At 42.0% G+C, this 17,331-nt stretch overlaps 2 protein-coding genes across 6 annotated transcripts in view; one reads left to right on the top strand and one right to left on the bottom strand.

The window, feature by feature from the left end:
- Positions 1-166: 166 nt before the first annotated feature.
- Positions 167-4,331, bottom strand: rps3a (ribosomal protein S3A). Its single transcript, XM_080722084.1, has 6 exons — positions 4,243-4,331; positions 3,117-3,220; positions 2,240-2,427; positions 1,591-1,799; positions 778-887; positions 167-338 (listed from the first exon to the last, which is right to left on the bottom strand). Exons 1-6 carry the CDS (start codon positions 4,302-4,304, stop codon positions 211-213), a joined length of 801 nt encoding a protein of 266 aa, XP_080578210.1. The 5' UTR covers positions 4,305-4,331; the 3' UTR covers positions 167-210.
- Positions 4,332-7,749: 3,418 nt separating this feature from the next.
- Positions 7,750-17,331, top strand: part of lrba (LPS-responsive vesicle trafficking, beach and anchor containing) — a 359,744-nt gene continuing 350,162 nt past the window's right edge. For all 5 annotated transcript variants that reach the window (XM_080722061.1, XM_080722063.1, XM_080722062.1 and 2 more), the window contains exon 1: positions 7,750-8,666. In XM_080722061.1, the coding sequence (XP_080578187.1) occupies positions 8,502-8,666 (165 nt within the window). In that variant the 5' untranslated portion in view covers positions 7,750-8,501. The remainder of the gene's footprint in view (positions 8,667-17,331) is intronic.

Here is a 17,331-nt window from a genome sequence, read left to right as displayed (position 1 = left end):
ACAGTGGTTCAACCTTTTCAGGCCACTATGCCCCAAAATGAAATTTGAACTGGGGACCCCTACACTGACAAACACTTGGAATTGTGCGAGTCGTTACATTGACTGTTAAACAGATAAATATTGTTGAGAACCACTGTACAGCATAGAATTGAACAAAAACAAGACATTCTCCACATTTACATTTTTTTTATTATTACATTTGTGGTGGTTTTAGACAGTCTCCTGGATGGGGGGTTCGTAGCCGTCAGCTCGCTCCACCTTGACCCCTGTCTCGTCACCAGTGGCCTTGACAGCACTTCCGCCGCCACCTTCTCCATGGAGCTCCATCAGTTTGCCCACTGCATTAAAAAACAAACAGAACACATTTTAACTCACTGCAGAAATATTTGTTGTGTAGCCACCAACTAGAACCTCCTGACAGGGGAGGTCACAATATCGTTTGATTGATGCTCTTATCAAATCTAAATATATCCTTTAGTCCTGATCCCTGTCAGCAGCATTTCAAAGCTCAGACACAAGTTGATTCTAAATTAAATAGTTATTTTTCTATTACGTAGAAACACTTTTTCCCCTTCACATCCATTCTCTGGCTGCAGTAAGAATAATCATTATTCCTACTGCAATCAGAATGATGACTCAGATGGCTCTGAATGAGACCAAATTATTTCCTTAGAGAGAAATCACAATCAGTCTGTCAACAGGTTGTAATAATTGGTTCCCAAGGTAGCAGCAAAGGAAAATAGATAAGTTTTTATCCAAAACACAAAAATCACTTACACTCAAACTTGGGCTTCTTCAGCATCTTAACCTTCCTCACAAAGACATCGTGGAGGGGATAGATGGACTGGCAAGCCTTCTCGATGTCCTTTCCAACACTGTCAGGGATCCTGTATGATACAAACCACAACACAGCATTAGTATGGATATGCACTATTAGCTGCAACACACCATTGAGCAGACTTCATTCAAATCTGAATTTGAACATTACCCAGAGGGATTTAGTTATGTGTCCTTTACATCACGTCTCTTTTTACAATGTGCAAACAGAAACAAGCCATTCACTTTAAGGGCTTCACCAGTATTTAACATGAATCCTATGATTCCTCACTATAGAACGATTCACATTAAATATCATAAAAATGTTGCTTTTAACAGCAGATTGATAACAGACTCCTGCATTTGTAGTGTATGTGCTTTCAGCTGCTTTTGCATATTTGACACTACTGCTTGAGATATACGATAAAGCCCTTCATTTCTGCAGCCTGGCTATACAGCTACCATTAGCAGCATTAAATTGGTAATACCAGTATGACTCCCTAATCGGGAGATAACAACCGTCAGGTAGCATACACAAACTTTAGAAGGCAATCGTAGCCAATCAGCAGGGAATATGGGAAATGGGACAGATCAATCCCTCTCAGCTACAGTATGCATCCCTTTCAAAAGGTCACTTAAAACAGGCATTCAAATCAGAACCAGCAGCAGAAACTTTGTTTATCTGGGACTGTAATTTGTCATCATTCCACAATGTACAAGTCAAGATGCATATCCTAGCAGGTCAATCAATAATCAAAACAAGTGTCTACATACAGCTTGTTAACGACTTCCTTCAGGTCATTGGTCTGGACCTCACGGGTCATGATCTCCATCATCTTCTTGCGGATCTGGCGGACCTGTTGATGCTGGGCATACGACGTCTTCCTGATCTGGTTGGTGCGCTTCTTTGTGAAACCAACACAGAACAGACGCAGCAGGTAGCCGTCAGTGGTCTTCACGTCCACATGGGCCTCGATCATAGTCTGGATGGAGATGAAGAGAAGCACATGGCAGCCAGGGTTATGACGAAAACGCATAAAATACACTTTTCTATCTTCACCCGATTGCTTTGTATACTCGAGTACAGATCCATGCTCGTCTTCAACATCGTTTTTTACAGTGATCAACTACTGCATTTTAATGCGATGGCAATTATTTATTGCACATTTAGCATTTTATCTTTATCTTGACTATAACAGCAAACGTGATCTAAACATTATTTGTAGAAGATACTTGGTTTTTTACAGTGATCAACTACTGCATTTTAATGCGATGGCAATTATTTATTGCACATTTAGCATTTTATCTTTATCTTGACTATAACAGCAAACGTGATCTAAACATTATTTGTAGAAGATACTTGACACTTAGCATGTCCAGTAACAGAATTCAATACCACTGTTCCGTCTAATGGAAACATTACCTGCCATTTCTTGACCATTGAGCACATTTTGTCCCGGGTCAGGTCCATGCCGTGGAAGTTTGTCAGACAGTTTTTGCCCTGCACGTCTTCTGTGATCAGTTTGAACTTCCTGAAGGCCACCTCATCATTTTGAAGGTCAGCAAGGCTCACCTCAAACACGCGACCTTTAAGGCCATCTGAGGCGATTCCTGGAGGGGGTGAGGAGATGGGAATCGCATTTTAAGTTTGAAAAAAAGTACAGCAGTTATAGACCTTTTTCTGGGGCGCTTCCTGCGGTGTCTGCGCAAAGCCAAGCGTGCATGCCCACACACACCCCCCCCCCCCCCCCACTTGACACCGCAGTTATGGTTAGCTCTCTGAGAAATATGTCTATAAGAGCTTAAAGGAATGACTTCTTGAAATACCATTAGGTGATAACACAAGTAATCAGTGGGCCTACTTTTTGAATGAAACAGTTTGTCATCAATTTCACAAGATAAACTTCTTTTGCGTGTGTGAACTGAACATAGTATATCTGCCAATCATATCCATGCACATCTTTTGCAAGTGCTTGATATAGCCATTTAGCCAGTAACCATTGTGAAATCAACATTAGTCTAGGATGTTCATTGCTCAACCTCCAACCTGGAGCGATAGTCTCCGCATGATTGTATGTAACAAACACAATTTGATTTGTTGAAAACACGTCAACCATTGGCCGAGCAAGAATTCCTGTATTCCGAGTGCAGCCCTAATGCCAATGGTGTTTAAACAAGTCATTTGGGCCATCAATGTAGCTCGACAGACACACTGTGTACTAATAAGTTGGGCAGGTACTGTCCATGATCTTCATTTTAGCATAGCATATAACTCAAATGCATAAAGGAGCAAAACTTACTGGTTCCCTGGGTTCTGGTGACTAGCGTCTTTCCAATATTCCGGATGATGAACATTGCTGGTGCCTTTACATCATACCAGTCCTTCTTGGAAAAAGGGTCCACGCTGAGGGAAAAAAAATAGATAATGCAACTTCAGATAACAGTTCACAATTGAATTGCACCAGCCAGACCCAGAATCAACCAGGGGATTGACAGTTCTATTCATCTTCAGCAGTGCAACTACTAGCTAGCTACAGCATTAGTTCTCCAAGTGGGCTGCTGGGACCCCCAGGGGTCCTTGAAGTCAGGACAGGAACCAAATGGACTCAGAGCGTACAAATTGTCCTGTACACAGAGTTAAATTAACATTGATTTGACAATATAAGTTGGGGTACAAGAGATAGAAAGTCCATTAAATGAGGGTCCATAGCCTATAATGCATGTCAAACTAGGGGTCCTTGAAATTATAATTTTTCAGGATCACTGCTATAGCCTTAACATCTTATGGGGGGTCCCAGGCATACATTTTCAAATGGGGGGGGGGGTCCGTGGGCTGCTAATAAGTGCCAATTTGGGGGTCCTTCACATGAACAAGTTTGAGAAACTGAGCTACTGCCATCAGCAGATTCAGAACCTCTGACAATGGGTCAGCTGCTCAACTTCAACGACAACATCGTAAACCAGTAAACTATACATAAATCCCCTAAAAGTTTTGACATTTAAAATTTATTTTCATTTTTGAGAACCGAACGGACACACATTCACGTCGGTGTCGGTGCCATCGTTGCTAGCTAACAGCAGCTAATTTACGCAAACATTAGCGTTGCCGTGCCTTAGCGTTGCATTCGTTTTAACACTACCTATGTATAGCTTTAGGTGAGTTTTGTCGTAGAAAAACGAGGTTGAACAGGTTATACTTATAGGCGATTGTATAAGTTAAAACATATCAGGAGAGAGATTAAGGAAATCAGCGTGGCAACTGCTTGTAGCTCCGAGGCCGGTGGTGGAGTTGGCCGAGCGGCTGATCGCACTCTCCCAACATCCAGTCATTATCAGCTTCATCCTTCATTTTTTATACCTACAGCTGTCACTATCGAGTAGAGCACGGTCTACCACACAGTATGACACATGAATTTCTTTACTTACATCTTCTTTTTGGCACCTTTTTTGCCACCTTTGGTCAGTCTCTTATTCTTGCCGACTGCCATCTTGGCTACAGGGATGAAAGAGGCGGAAATAGGAGTTACCGCGATAGATAAAGCTTCCTGACTGAGATTTGGCTCATCTCGCGAGTTTTTAACCGTACCTCTATGGTTTTTATGCCTTTTACAGGACGTTGTAGCGTCATCTACTGGCGTCTTGATATACTTAGGTCTAGGATTGTAACATGTACAGTACAGTACATAATGGTATGGTTTTGATTAACATTCTTATAACTCGGTATCAAAATAGTGACATGAATAAATAATCCAGACATGGTTTATCAGGAATTACATCACCATTTCAGTGCAGCCAGTAACTGAACTATAATTAACAGTTTTTGCTAATCACAAAGCATGCTATATAGTTATAAACTATATATATATATATATAGAGAGAGAGAGAGAGAGAGAGAGAGAGAGAGTGTGAGAGAGAGAGAGAGAGACCCAGGCAGGCCTAATATTTGATTTAATTAATATTCTAACATTCTGCACAAGTAATTGTTGCACTTTGTGACTAAAATGACTTTGGTTATTTGACCATAGACCTTGATCTGTGAACAAGAAAAACCTGACACTATAACATTCCTCTTCCATGTGTTATTCTATCACCCCACCTACACTGTTTTTGTCACAAAAGGAGACAGTATTTGACAGTTGATTGATTGATTGATTGATTGATTGATTGAAGACTTTATTAGAAGTTTGCATAGGAAAAGGTACAGTTTCATGACGGTACAGTTCACTGGTACAAGGTCTACTAAAAGGAGATCCATGAAAAGACTAAGCTTATTTCCACAGGAAACCATTTAAGTATCTCATATAACATTGAATGACAGACGAATAGAACACGGTACTATGCAGTAGATATGTAAAGAAAAGAAAAATGCGAGAACAAAAAAAAGAGTCTAAACAAACAGTAAGTAGGCCTATATACAATGAAGGGGCAGGGGAGGGTAGGGTTGGGCTAGGTTCGTTTTTTTTACCAGTTGCGAACGGCTGCTGCCTGTAAGTGGTTTTTCAGGGCAATTTTAAAGGATGCTAGTGATCCACACTCCTTTATGGCCTTTGGTAAGGCTTTCCACATTTTGGTGGTATAGCAGAAGAAAGAGTTTGACCCTTTGTTGGTTTTGACTCTGGGTTGAAAGTGATCTGTGGCGCTGCCTCTGGTGTTGTAATTATGGACATCCTTAATGTATGACAAAGCAAACATTACCATTCATCAGGCCTAGGCCTAAATAAAGATCTATTATGTAATCTGTATTAATGTACAGTGACAGTCAACAAAAGGAGTATCTGCATTCAGACTCATGTTAAGCTTTGACGACACATAATAAAAAAGTTAAACCATAAGAAAAGTAGCCCCAAAAGTATTCCAAAATGACACGCTTGGCTCATTGAACGCATTGATCACAGCAGAACGTTTTCCATGGGCATTGACGTTACAAAATATCCCCTGATCCCTTTGAAACAGCTGTTAGCAGATCTTACATTACATCTCGACTTGACCCATCTGTTATAATGTTTATTGACAAAATAAATACAAATCATTATTTGCAGAGACTCCTCTGTTTCAGATAGGCCTATTAATGTTATGATGGATGGAGGGCTTATCATTTATTCCTCTGCATAAACTCTACTTTTCTTGGGTTTCAGATGGGCACTAACCAACAATTTGATAATCTGAAGAGAGAGAGAAAAGGGTTTCAAATAATGTAAATGACTATATCCAAAGGTCAACAAAACCATGATGATACAGGCACAGCCAACTAAAAGGCTGTTCTATATTCAAATGGGTCTTTTATTTAGCCTATAATAATTCCCGTGTAATTACAGTACAGCGGAGACACTCTGTTTGTGGTGCTGCGGAACACTGTGTGACTCCCAGTGTCCCCGAGGAGGACTGCTGGGGACATTGGGGAGGTCAGCGGAGAAGACCTGCGGCTGCCTGCTGCTGTGGCAACGGAGCGTAGAGCCTCCCCTCCGAGCAACAGCATCAAGTCAACACCACTCACAATCAAGTGTGGGGTCGAGGAGAACAGAGGACGTTTTTCATTATATATATATATATATATATATCAAACATGACAGGATAGGACGACATTCATGAAATAAACAATAGGCTAAAAGGAGTAAAACACTCTGACTCAAAACATATTTTTATTTTATTTCATTTGATAACCCACTATTCATTAATTAGACAAAAGCTATCTTTGACAGTGCATCTAAGCTTGTACACATTATTTGAAAACAGAGGGGTTGTCACTTTTCATCTGGTGCTGGTTTCTATTCTGCCTTCATTTGCCTTTAGGATACAACCATGATCCATGCATCTGTCTGTTAGTGATGTCTGATGTGTTCCTTTCTGTACACTACAGTAAATAGAGAATACATTCTAATTTTCATTTAGCCTGCATAACATTCGATAAATAGCTTCTATAGGCTACTAAATATAGGCTAAACTTATACTGTAGACTAGACACTAGTCCATTGGGGGGATTTAGTCTTCAACAGATATCTCTGGACCTAAAGAGGATCACTGGGGGGAACTGATCTATTTTGACAATCAAAATTCAAAAATCATCACATTACAGGAGGACTTATGATGATTACCGTTGCACTCCTCTCCTCTAAGATGTCTCTAGGTGTAATGTCTCGACTCTTTGGGTCGAGTATCTCAGTGTAACTGGATATGCAGTAACACCCTGTTCTTTATTTGCCTGAGTGTGTGTGTGTCCTGTCCACAGTGAGTGAGACCATACACATCCAGGAGTAGAGTCTGTGTGCAGTGGTGTAAAGTAACTATTAAAGTACCCTAACCCATTTATTCAAGTACTGTACTTAAAAGTACAATTTTGAGGCATTTGTACTTCACTTGAGTATTTCCAGTTTTCAGTAGCCTACTTTTACTTCTACTCCACTACATCTCAGAGGAAAATATTGTGCTTTTACTCCACTGCAATTATTTGAAAACTTTAGTTACTTTTTACTTGGTAGATTTTGATTATTATAAAACATACCCCTTGTCCTTCGAAATAGGACATTCTGCATTATGAGCACTTTGTGTGCTTTAATTACATGTTGATATACAGATACTTTTGTATTTTTTTAGTCAAGTAAATTTTGAATGCTGGACTTTTACACATCCAGGAGTAGAGTGTGTGTGTGTGTGTGTGTGTGTGTGTGTGTGTGCGCGTGTGTGCGTGTGCGTGTGTGCGTGTGTGTGTGTGTGTGTGTGTGCGTGCGTGCGTGCGTGCGTGCGTGCGTGCGTGCGTGTGTGTGTGTGTGTGTGTGTGTGTGTGTGTGTGTGTGTGTGTGTGTGTGTGTGTGTGTGTGCTACAGCCACCTGTGTAACACACACCTGAGCCAACCACGCTCACCAGAGTCCCACCGGAGACTCGCACTGCGCATGCTCCACTCGCTCAAGGGTTATACACTGTCATGGCGGGGACGACGAGCTGAACGTACGGGGTGGAAGTCAGGAAGAGAAATGCATTGAAACTGGATTAACGTTCACGTTAAAGAGGGTCGAGGGGTTTCAGGGGACAGCAGCGAGTCGGTGCACCTCTGTCCCCGGTCTTCGGTCGCCGCTCGGGGGGCTGTTGACGGACTTGAGCTCCGTTGCGGGGAGTTTTGCTGCTCCTCGCCAGCAGCTCTCTCGTACCTGTCAAGTGTTTGAAGGCAGCAGTGACAATATAACAAGTTCCACCGCTGCTTACATGGTTACCGCCGGGGGAGGAATGACACACGCCGGAGGAGCATCGTTTCTATTCTGACAGAGGACCGTCCGGGATACTGTGTGGACACGGCTCTGTTCCTCTCCTCTTTATTATTATCTACGGCTGTTAACTGGCGAGAGACGCTGCATTTTTACGGCTTTCCATTGCATTAATCCATCAGTCTCGTATCAAGTTTCGGAGCAGCGGCCAGGGGGGTGAGGAGGAGTTGTGTGCGTCCAGCCTCACAGTGTCATCGTCGGCTATTCCTGCGTCTCTTTACTATTGTAAAACCTGTCTTTGATGGGGGAGGAAGTCACCTTTGTTGTTTGACTGTCAATAAGTCGCCCCCGGCAAGGAGATAGGCTTGTTGTTTCTCTGCACCCGATATCAGTTTTGCGCTTCCCTGTCCTGCGGAGGTGAACAGGTGCTTCACCTGTGTGTGTGAACGCCACCTGCCTGTCTGTCTGTTCATTGATCTCAGCACACAATGGCCAGCGAGGAGCCTCCTGGTGCCGCGCGGCTAGGCGACGTCGCCCCGGCCAACCCCGGGATACCGATCAGGGGAATACGGATGAAATTCGCCGTCCTTGCCGGCCTGGTGGAAGTTGGGGAAGTTTCCAGCCGAGACATCGTTGAGACAGTCTTCAACCTGGTAAGCTGATTATGAGGCTCAGGATGGGCCTGGTGGTGGACTGGTGATATACCAAGGGACACGCTCAGCAGACATGCTATACTGACATCATGACTTGTGTCTGACAATAGACTACTGTATTAGGGGCGCATGTTGGAGAGAAAAGGACTCTTGTTCATAAAACACTCATTTGCATGAAAGGTCATGGTCACATAAAGCATTTCGCCACTGTAGGAAAACTGTAATGTTGGGTGTTTGCATAGTAGATTGACTCATAGGCCTATATCCCATATTGAAAACGGCCAGATATTAAAATGATGGCCAAATGATTTAGTCTGGCTATATATTATTAAAGTCTCAGACAGTTAAAACACTTCACACTGGTCTCTCAATCGCATCCTGTTGTTGGACATGTAGCTCCTGCAATTAATTACCTAAAGAAGGTGAAATACAGTTTTTACAACTTCAGCCAGCTTTATACAAAGCATGATTCTGTCTGTGTATTTGAATGTTCTTCTGTGATGGTACATTTTAGTATTTCCTTGAGGGTATAATCTTATGAACGGTGTTAATAATTATCACATTTCGACTTAAGAGTCATTCAGCAGGACTTATCCAGGTCTGTCAGTGTTATTCATAGTGCTTCTTTTGGCCACACACTGTCTGCAGTGATGATTGGCGGCTGGCTGTGACTGTCTGTCATACAAGGACTTGCAGTGTGAACTGTGTGAAGCCGAGAATGAATGAAAATGAACAAGGAAGTAGTTGTTACAGGAAAGCACGTTTCGTTTCACCAGAGTTGGATTGCAGTGCTTAGGTGAAGGTAGAAGAATGAAAGAGAGTAGGTGGAAAGGGGAGGAGGCAAGGTGGAACCTGTCAAACTGCTTTGTCACTATGGTAGACTAGAGTGAGAGGCCCCGCCTCCAAATATTTATAATTCAATTCAAATGAGCTTTATTGGCATGAGAAAACATATGTTTACATTGCCAAAGCAAGTGTCAAAATATAATAAACAATTTAAGAAAATAGGGAAAGTATACACAGTTGGAATGGGGTTAAACAGAGCTGTGTCACATTGCATCGTTGTATACATGTTATACAGGGTTTATTGAAACAATATAAATGGTAACATCTCTGCACTCTATTGTGCAGAGTGCTGACACTGGCCCTGCTCCTGGTAGAGCAGTAGGATATGTAAATCCCCATCCTTGATACAACCGGTACTGGAGAAAAAAGGAAAGAAAGTTGATTCTCACATCTAATGCTGTGATTGTCCTATGTGCTTTATTTTATTAAGAAAACAAACAACTTTTTACCTTGGGAGGGTTTTAACAGACAGGTAGTCCTATAGACCCCCAGCTGTTCCTTCAACCAAATAGCCTGCTATTCCCAGTATGCACAGCTGTTATAAGGAAGCAAAAAAGAAGCTGATTTGAGATCCCAGCAAGCATCATAGTGCTGTTTCAAACATCAAGGCCCAGATGGAAATTGAAATAAGTAATTTTGGCATGAGGCAGAATTACCATACTGTAGGTAGTTCACCTTAGAGTTGTCAAATGCACATTTATTCAGAAAATCTAGGTAACAAACCTACTAGTATCTGCTTTTGCCAATTATATTGTCATATGGGCTGACCCTGGTTGTGTTATTTTTCTGTGTCCATGTCTTTTTAGGAATCATTTCTGCCATTTACCAGGACTTGTAGGCTTGAAGAACAATAGCTACTACAGGTTCCCAGAGCAACTGATGTTGACGGAACGCAAATGCACTTAATGATGGGTTGTACTAAAAATCTGACCGTGATGTGACTGCAGTTCAGACATTGCTCTTCACTGTAATGCATAGTGCATGCTTTGCAATGTTTATCAAAGTGCAATTGTGACTGCACACACAAATGCAGTGACGAGACAGTCAGGCATCAAATATGTCAGCTGGAGTAATGTGCAGATGCAGGGGTGTGTCGCACCAAATTCTGGGCCCTGGGTACAAGGATTCACTGCAGGCCCCCCATGAATGTTCTTCATAGGGGGATTCTTACCCATGTAGACTGGGAACGCATTATTACGCATTATTGTGTGCTTTAACTATTGAAAAATAGCAGATATACAAGCTCAGAGCTTGTAGATCTGCTATTTTAGAATAATCGTGAACATGTGTGCAAGTCAGTGGTGCTCTAACCTTTTCATGTGAAGGACCCCCAAAATGATATCTATTTGGCCACGAACCCCCCATCTCAAAATATTTAGTTCCAGGGACCCCCCCAGAAGCAAAATTTGAGTTGGGCTAAAAATGTTCGCTTTAAAAATACATATATTCAAAGATTAGAATTTTCACGACTTTTAAAAAATAGCAGATCTTTGAGCTTTTATATCTGCTATTTTTCAATTGCTAAAGTATAAAATAATTAAGGCCCCTCTACCATGGGCCCTAGTAACCCAGGCCCACCTTTCCCCCCCTTTTTTACTCCTTTTTTTCTCCCTCCCTCTCCCCTGCTCACTGCTCCACCTTACCGCCCGGCTCCACCTGGCGCGTCGAGCATCTCGTCAACGTCAACGCTGGGAACGCTCCCGTTTTAATTAATGAAGGGTGCTCCACTGCCGATGTCAATGTCGGACGCTCAAATTCGCTTTCATTTTTTGACGCCGTCCGACGCCGGCACGATGCCGTCTTTTTGGTGGAGCCCTAGCTTTACAAAGGCACCTCACAGTGCTATGATCATTGTATATATTTGTAGTTCTTTTTCACTTTGTTACTTTATTGCAATTCTTTTTAATTTGTCTTTTAACATGGAATGCAAACAACACATTGTAACATGTTATAAAACATATCCTATTGTCCTGTGCCCTCAGCCAGCACGCCAAGTCCACACGCCTGGTCTACATCCTTCCTGTTTCTTTACAATTAGACAAATCTGGCCTACTGGGAGTGTGCATGCAAGACAGACAGACAGAGGGACAGGGGCAAAAACATAATCTCCGCTTTCGAGCCTTTCAGTCTGGCAGAGATAAACGTGAACCAAGACATGCCTGCCCGTGTGGTGACTTCCTGAGAAAGGCGAGGGTAGAGAAGAGGAGATTTAATAGACAATCAGAGACAACATACCGGTATATTAGAGTACAATATCTTGTACAGTTTCTGAAGTTACAAGACACATGAGCCTCACCCAATCAGCCTCAGCCATTAGTCTATTTTTAGTTGTTTGTTGTTGACATCTGCGTCTTGTTCAACTTTCAGGTACCAAAATAAAGCTGAAAGTGGAAACTTAACGCATTGCTGCTATGTAATGTAACAATTATTCACTGCTTGCTTAACACATCTGGTGCCAACCCCGAGTTTCCCGAGTTTGTATTGATACCAACGCTGTGCCAACCCCGAGTTTCCCGAGTTTGGGCCGTTTTTGAAAAAAACATTTTTTATTTTTATTTTTTCAAAAAAAAAAATTCAATTTTTTTTTGGGACCTCCAGAAATGTATTAGGCATGATCGCGATCGCGAAATTGCATGTTTAACCCCCATACCAACCCATTCTTTCAAACATGGCAGCCATGTTTGTTTACATCTGAAGAAAACATAATGGCCCATAAATCATGAATGCCTGAACGGATTTCCAAGCGGATTTTTTTGTTTGAAAGCTGTGAACAGCATCTACACACGTGGTGCATCATCTAGGCATGGGCGTGCAATTTTTACACAATTGCACAATTACATGGAAGTCTATGGTAACCATGGCAACGCGAGACATTGAAGAGAAAAAATCATTGCAACATAAGTGTTAAGTGTTTACAATTATTTTCACTCTATTGCACATGGTGGTGGTCCAAGGGTATTTTTGAAGGCCCTTGATTGTATCTGATCAAAATGAATACAATGATTTTCAGGAACAATGAATAATTGACTAAACTAATTTTAAATCTGAGGAGGAAACCCTGTCCCAGACTGCAGTCACAGGACAGGAGTATTCAGAGACTGCAGCATTCCTGGCCTATAAATCATTTTAGACATTGTTGTTATTTAAGTGCAAGCTGCATATTGGAGCAATGCTTTCATTGTTTTTTAAATTGAGTAAATTCTAACCTCTCTAAATGCATTGTTAAAAACAACACATTACATTCCAACTAGAAAAAATTATATTTTTTCATTTTGCTACTCTAGTAAACCTCTGTTACCTACAAAGTGTGGAATCCCACAGTATTGTACAAATGGTTCGCCAATATTTAAATGTGTAACTGGACTGAGCTAGGATTATTGCCGGTATGTTAGGTGACACAGGAGATGGGTGGTTTAGCAGTGTGGAATGCAACTTGCGTCCTACCTGGAAGACAAATGATGCATCTCAAGGGATTTATCCTCTAATGACATTTCCAAATAAAAAATCTCTCAGCAACTTTCAGTACACAGGGTAACAGGCAGGGCAGTTCCTTGTTTCGGAACTAGGAGAGCTACAGGTGGAGCCTACCCCTACCTCAGCACCCACCTACTCCCACCCTCTACTCCAAATTGCAGGCTCGCAGCCAGATTGGTCGGTCCTGTGTGTTTGTAGCTGAGGTCACGTGGCAGAGACGAATTTGTTTGTCCTGAAGTTTGCTCAATACACGCTGAGCCACTGTGAGCCAGTGTCATTTTTACATCTTCAGGAAAGGTATTTCAATTTGTTAGGCTGGCAGCCAAGACATAGCCTACAGGTGTACACCCCCCCCCCCCCCCCCCCCCACACACACACACACCTCTTATGTCGGAAAGAATGGTACTGATGAATATGAGCCCAGATTTCTTTTTATTCTAAAGTCAGATCTGTGTGATAATTTAGATGTTTTTGTTTCCACTTTATTGATAGAAAGTGGATCTTTGAGCATTTACAGATGTGTGCATACTAGCACCTGAAAGAATAACAGATTATCCTCTTAATCTAGAAATAGTTTTGAGTCTTGATTTTAATGTAATTTCTCTGACTTGTGTCGCTTGCACTTTACTATCTTAATCCATTGATCTATTTTTATAATCTGACTTTAGCTATAGATTAATGTCAGGTATCTCCCAGGCCTGCTCATCAATATTTCATATGGTGTGACTGTATTCAGTTTCCCTGTAGGGACAGCTGCATAGAGAGAGAACGGACAGGCGGACGGCTTCTCTGAATATAAAAGTTTGACTAAGGTGTCATTCTTCTTAGTCTTGTAGTTCACCTGATGCCTGAATGCATCTTTTTTGTCCGCTTTATCATAGTGTAATCGAGGACGTGGATGCTTCTTGGTGATTTGGTTGACTGAACAGAAATACACACAGCAAAATCCTCTTATTGAACTCGTGACAATTTACACATGTTGCATTTATATACTGTCGTAGTTACAAATTGATACATGAACACTGAGGATTTTAGTGTACACTGCCTATTATACGACACTTCCAAAAGTGCTTTCACTTCTGCCCATAGGGTGCCACAAATACATAAAGTTGCTCAGTAAGTCATAAACATGCTATGCCCCCAGCTTGCAACCTGATGCAGTGATGTCATTACGTGCGCATCCCGCATCAAAAACTCATTCAAGTCACCCAGGGACTCATTCATGTCATGGTCCTGGGGTCCCGGGGATGCGCCTCCATTGGAGTCCATGTTAAAATAATTTACCGCGTTGCGGTAAAAGAAAAGAAAAAGAAATTCCACAGACACCACCACGTTAACACAAATACAATTCAAGGGGCAAATCATTAAGGTTGAATAGACTTTATTAACAGAATGGAAGCATACAATATAACAGCAGCAGAGATATAAGCAATATAGATAAGGCATAAATATAAGCAATATAGATGAGGCATAAAATGAGCACCCTATAGCCTAAACAGCAGCAATGGATATAGCATAAACTAGACTACATGCAGAACGTTAAGATGGCCATGGATTCGACTTTCGGATCATAGTGCCGCGTCCACGATAAATGATAAAGCTATTATCGTATTATCGTGACTGAAGCTCTCCGCGGTCACATGATCCGAGACCCCACGCAAGGGAAAGCCTATGGCGCCGAGTCTGGCAACTGAACCCTGGGACAGGTTAGAACCCTGATATATTCTGAGTAGGGGGGGCGGAATATAGGACTCCGCCCACCTGGGGCGCGCCGCCAACCTCTGAGATCCGCCCCTTGAACTAGCTACGTCATCCTTCCTGCGCTCCATTCCACGTAGAAAGTCTTAAACAGGCGATAGAAACGTCAATGTTTTGATTCCACCGATGTCCGACGCCATTTTGCGCGCGTAAACTTTATATTGAGGACTCTTTTCTGGGACCCATTTGAATGACCACCTGTGGGTCCCGGGACCCATTACATTGAAAACTTAGTAACATCACTGCTGATGTACGGCAATCCACGATTAAAGGCTGATTCATACTCCACTTTTAGAGCCGAATTTATTTTGGTTCGGTTCGGGGAGTCACAAAATCTCTGTGGCACCGAACAGCCGAATTGAAATAAATTCTGCTTTAAAAGTGCAGTTTGAATCAGCCCTTACGCCCTTGCTAGTCAACCCAGCCTGGCTCAGAGGAGTGCAGCTTTTGAATTTGCTTTTTAGAGGTAACTTGTTGAAAAGAAAATTACATTTGTAGGTGTTCATTTCAGTTGTCTGTACTAGGGATGGGACGATTATCGTTTATTGTGATAAAAAAAAACAACAAACAATCGTATCGTGGAGATTTAAATTTATCGTGAAATTATCCTCTGTCATGCACTGGGATCAATTCACCTTTTATTTGTCGAGCCGCATATCTGGTACCATTTAAACCCTCTAAAATTGGTAAAACAGACCTGGAAATAACGTACTTGAATAACTTGATACAGACCTTTTTCACTCTCTACCAAATCTCTGCCAAAAAATAGCCGATCTACTCGTAGATCGGCTATATTTTGGCAAATGTTCCGGCCCAGGATAATAGATCATCCTATCCCTAGTCTAGTATAGTGATATAATCCTTACACGTGTCGTGTGAATCCCAAAACACCACTGCACCTGTGACCCCCCCAAGGAAGTGAAACATTTATTTTAACATCATCTAACACCCACACACAGTCACACTCACACACACAGTCACACACTGTCTATCATTCATATTCGATTTGATATCTTAAGAGCAGTGCAAAGGGAGAGACTAGTCATGCTCCTCTGGTAACACAGAGCCCTCTAGTCTGACTGACACATGAATGAAAACCTCCTGTCCTCTTATCTCCCTCATCAGACTCATTCCTCCACACCGTCAGCTTTGCCTCTCTTTCCCTTCTTAGCCAAGGCTTTTAAAGGAAAAAGGCTATTTTCTAAAAACAGCATGACATCTGTGTGGACAATGCTCACAGGCATTCAGTTTAACTTTCTCATTAGGGTTGTATAGTGTTTGCGTGCGTGCGTGTGTGCGTGCGAGTGCATGTGCGTGTGTGGGGTAGAATTTGATGTTTAACAGCTCTGTGACACAGGATAAAATTAGTTGCCTGGGAGTCAGCCAATAAACACACACACATGCTATGTCGCCTAAACATCTGTGGCAACCAATTCAAGAATAGGATTGTTTAGTAAAAACACACACTCACACACACAGTAGAAGGTGTGTTCAAACTGGTTTTAGATGGCCCCAGTCTAAGCGTGGTGTCTGTTTTCTGCTTACCTGGTCCACTGCTGGCATAGTTGTGTAGCCAGCAGCAGATCAGATAGTGCAGCCACGGAGCTTTAGAGACCTCTGTGTGCTGACAAATAAAGACAGCCTCAGGATGCATTCTCTGTCCTTAACACTGTAAAATCCTGAGTGTTAACTTAATATTGATAGATGAACACTTGAGTGTTTTCACTGTGTAGACATTTATTTTAGTTGTAACCTCCATTTCAAGATGTGTCAATGATTTGACTTGTTTTCTCACTAACTCTGTAGTCTGTATCTCTTTGTGCCTGCTCTACCCTGAAATAGAGCATGCTCATTCTGCTTAAAATTATTATTACTGCACTAATTTGGCAACAGCATGCGCTCAGTAAAAGCACACTTGTTACCAAATCCATAGTGTAGTACATTGGACCCCCCAGATTCAGGTATTCGCTGTTTCGCCCATAACCACAAACTTACATATTGAATTACTGACAGTCTGTGTCTAATTAGAAACAATGTGTTGTTTAGCTGACGTGTCCTCAAGCGTGAATGAGATGTCAATGTCATATCATTTCCCCTTAAAATTATTTATTTTTGACGGATAGTACAATATCTGAGAATGAAGGATAATAGTGATAATCGCGATAATCAAAATCCATTATCCTGGGGCAGAACATATGCCAAAAAATAGCAGATCTACAAGTTCACAACGCGTCGCATTGCGACGCGTTGTGAGCTTGTAGATTGGCTATTTTTTGGCAAAGACATTTGATAGAGAATGAAAAAATCACACCTTGTGAACTGAGTGGTGGTCAAATAAAAATTGTCGTGTGTGTCTACAGTGTGTGTGTGTGTGTGTGTGTGTGTGTGTGTGTGTGTGAGAGAGAGAGAGAGTGTGTTGAGTCTGCCTGCTCAATAGCGCCCCTCCTTTAACGTGTGTGGTCAGGAGAGGTATGACAGGCGACAGACATACATACACACAGACACGGCATCGTGAAACCTGATTACAGGAGTGGCGGTGAGACCACCACTCAAAAAGACTGTATCAAGTATGTATAATATAGTACCT

Source organism: Nannobrachium achirus (assembly GCF_963921795.1).
Source record: "Nannobrachium achirus genome assembly, chromosome: 3".
In the NCBI taxonomy this organism is placed as follows: Eukaryota; Metazoa; Chordata; class Actinopteri; order Myctophiformes; family Myctophidae; genus Nannobrachium; species Nannobrachium achirus.
This window is presented reverse-complemented; position numbering and strand designations above follow the sequence as displayed.

Bases quoted from the DNA above. Each gene is read 5' to 3' on its own strand.
- rps3a (XM_080722084.1), bottom strand. From the start codon at position 4,304: ATGGCAGTCGGCAAGAATAAGAGACTGACCAAAGGTGGCAAAAAAGGT. The intron at 1,800-2,239 runs GTAATGTTTCCA...ATCTCCATCCAG, and splicing joins CAATGGTCAAGAAATGGCAG to ACTATGATCGAGGCCCATGT. The intron at 339-777 runs GTAAGTGATTTT...TTTTTAATGCAG, and splicing joins GAAGAAGCCCAAGTTTGAGT to TGGGCAAACTGATGGAGCTC.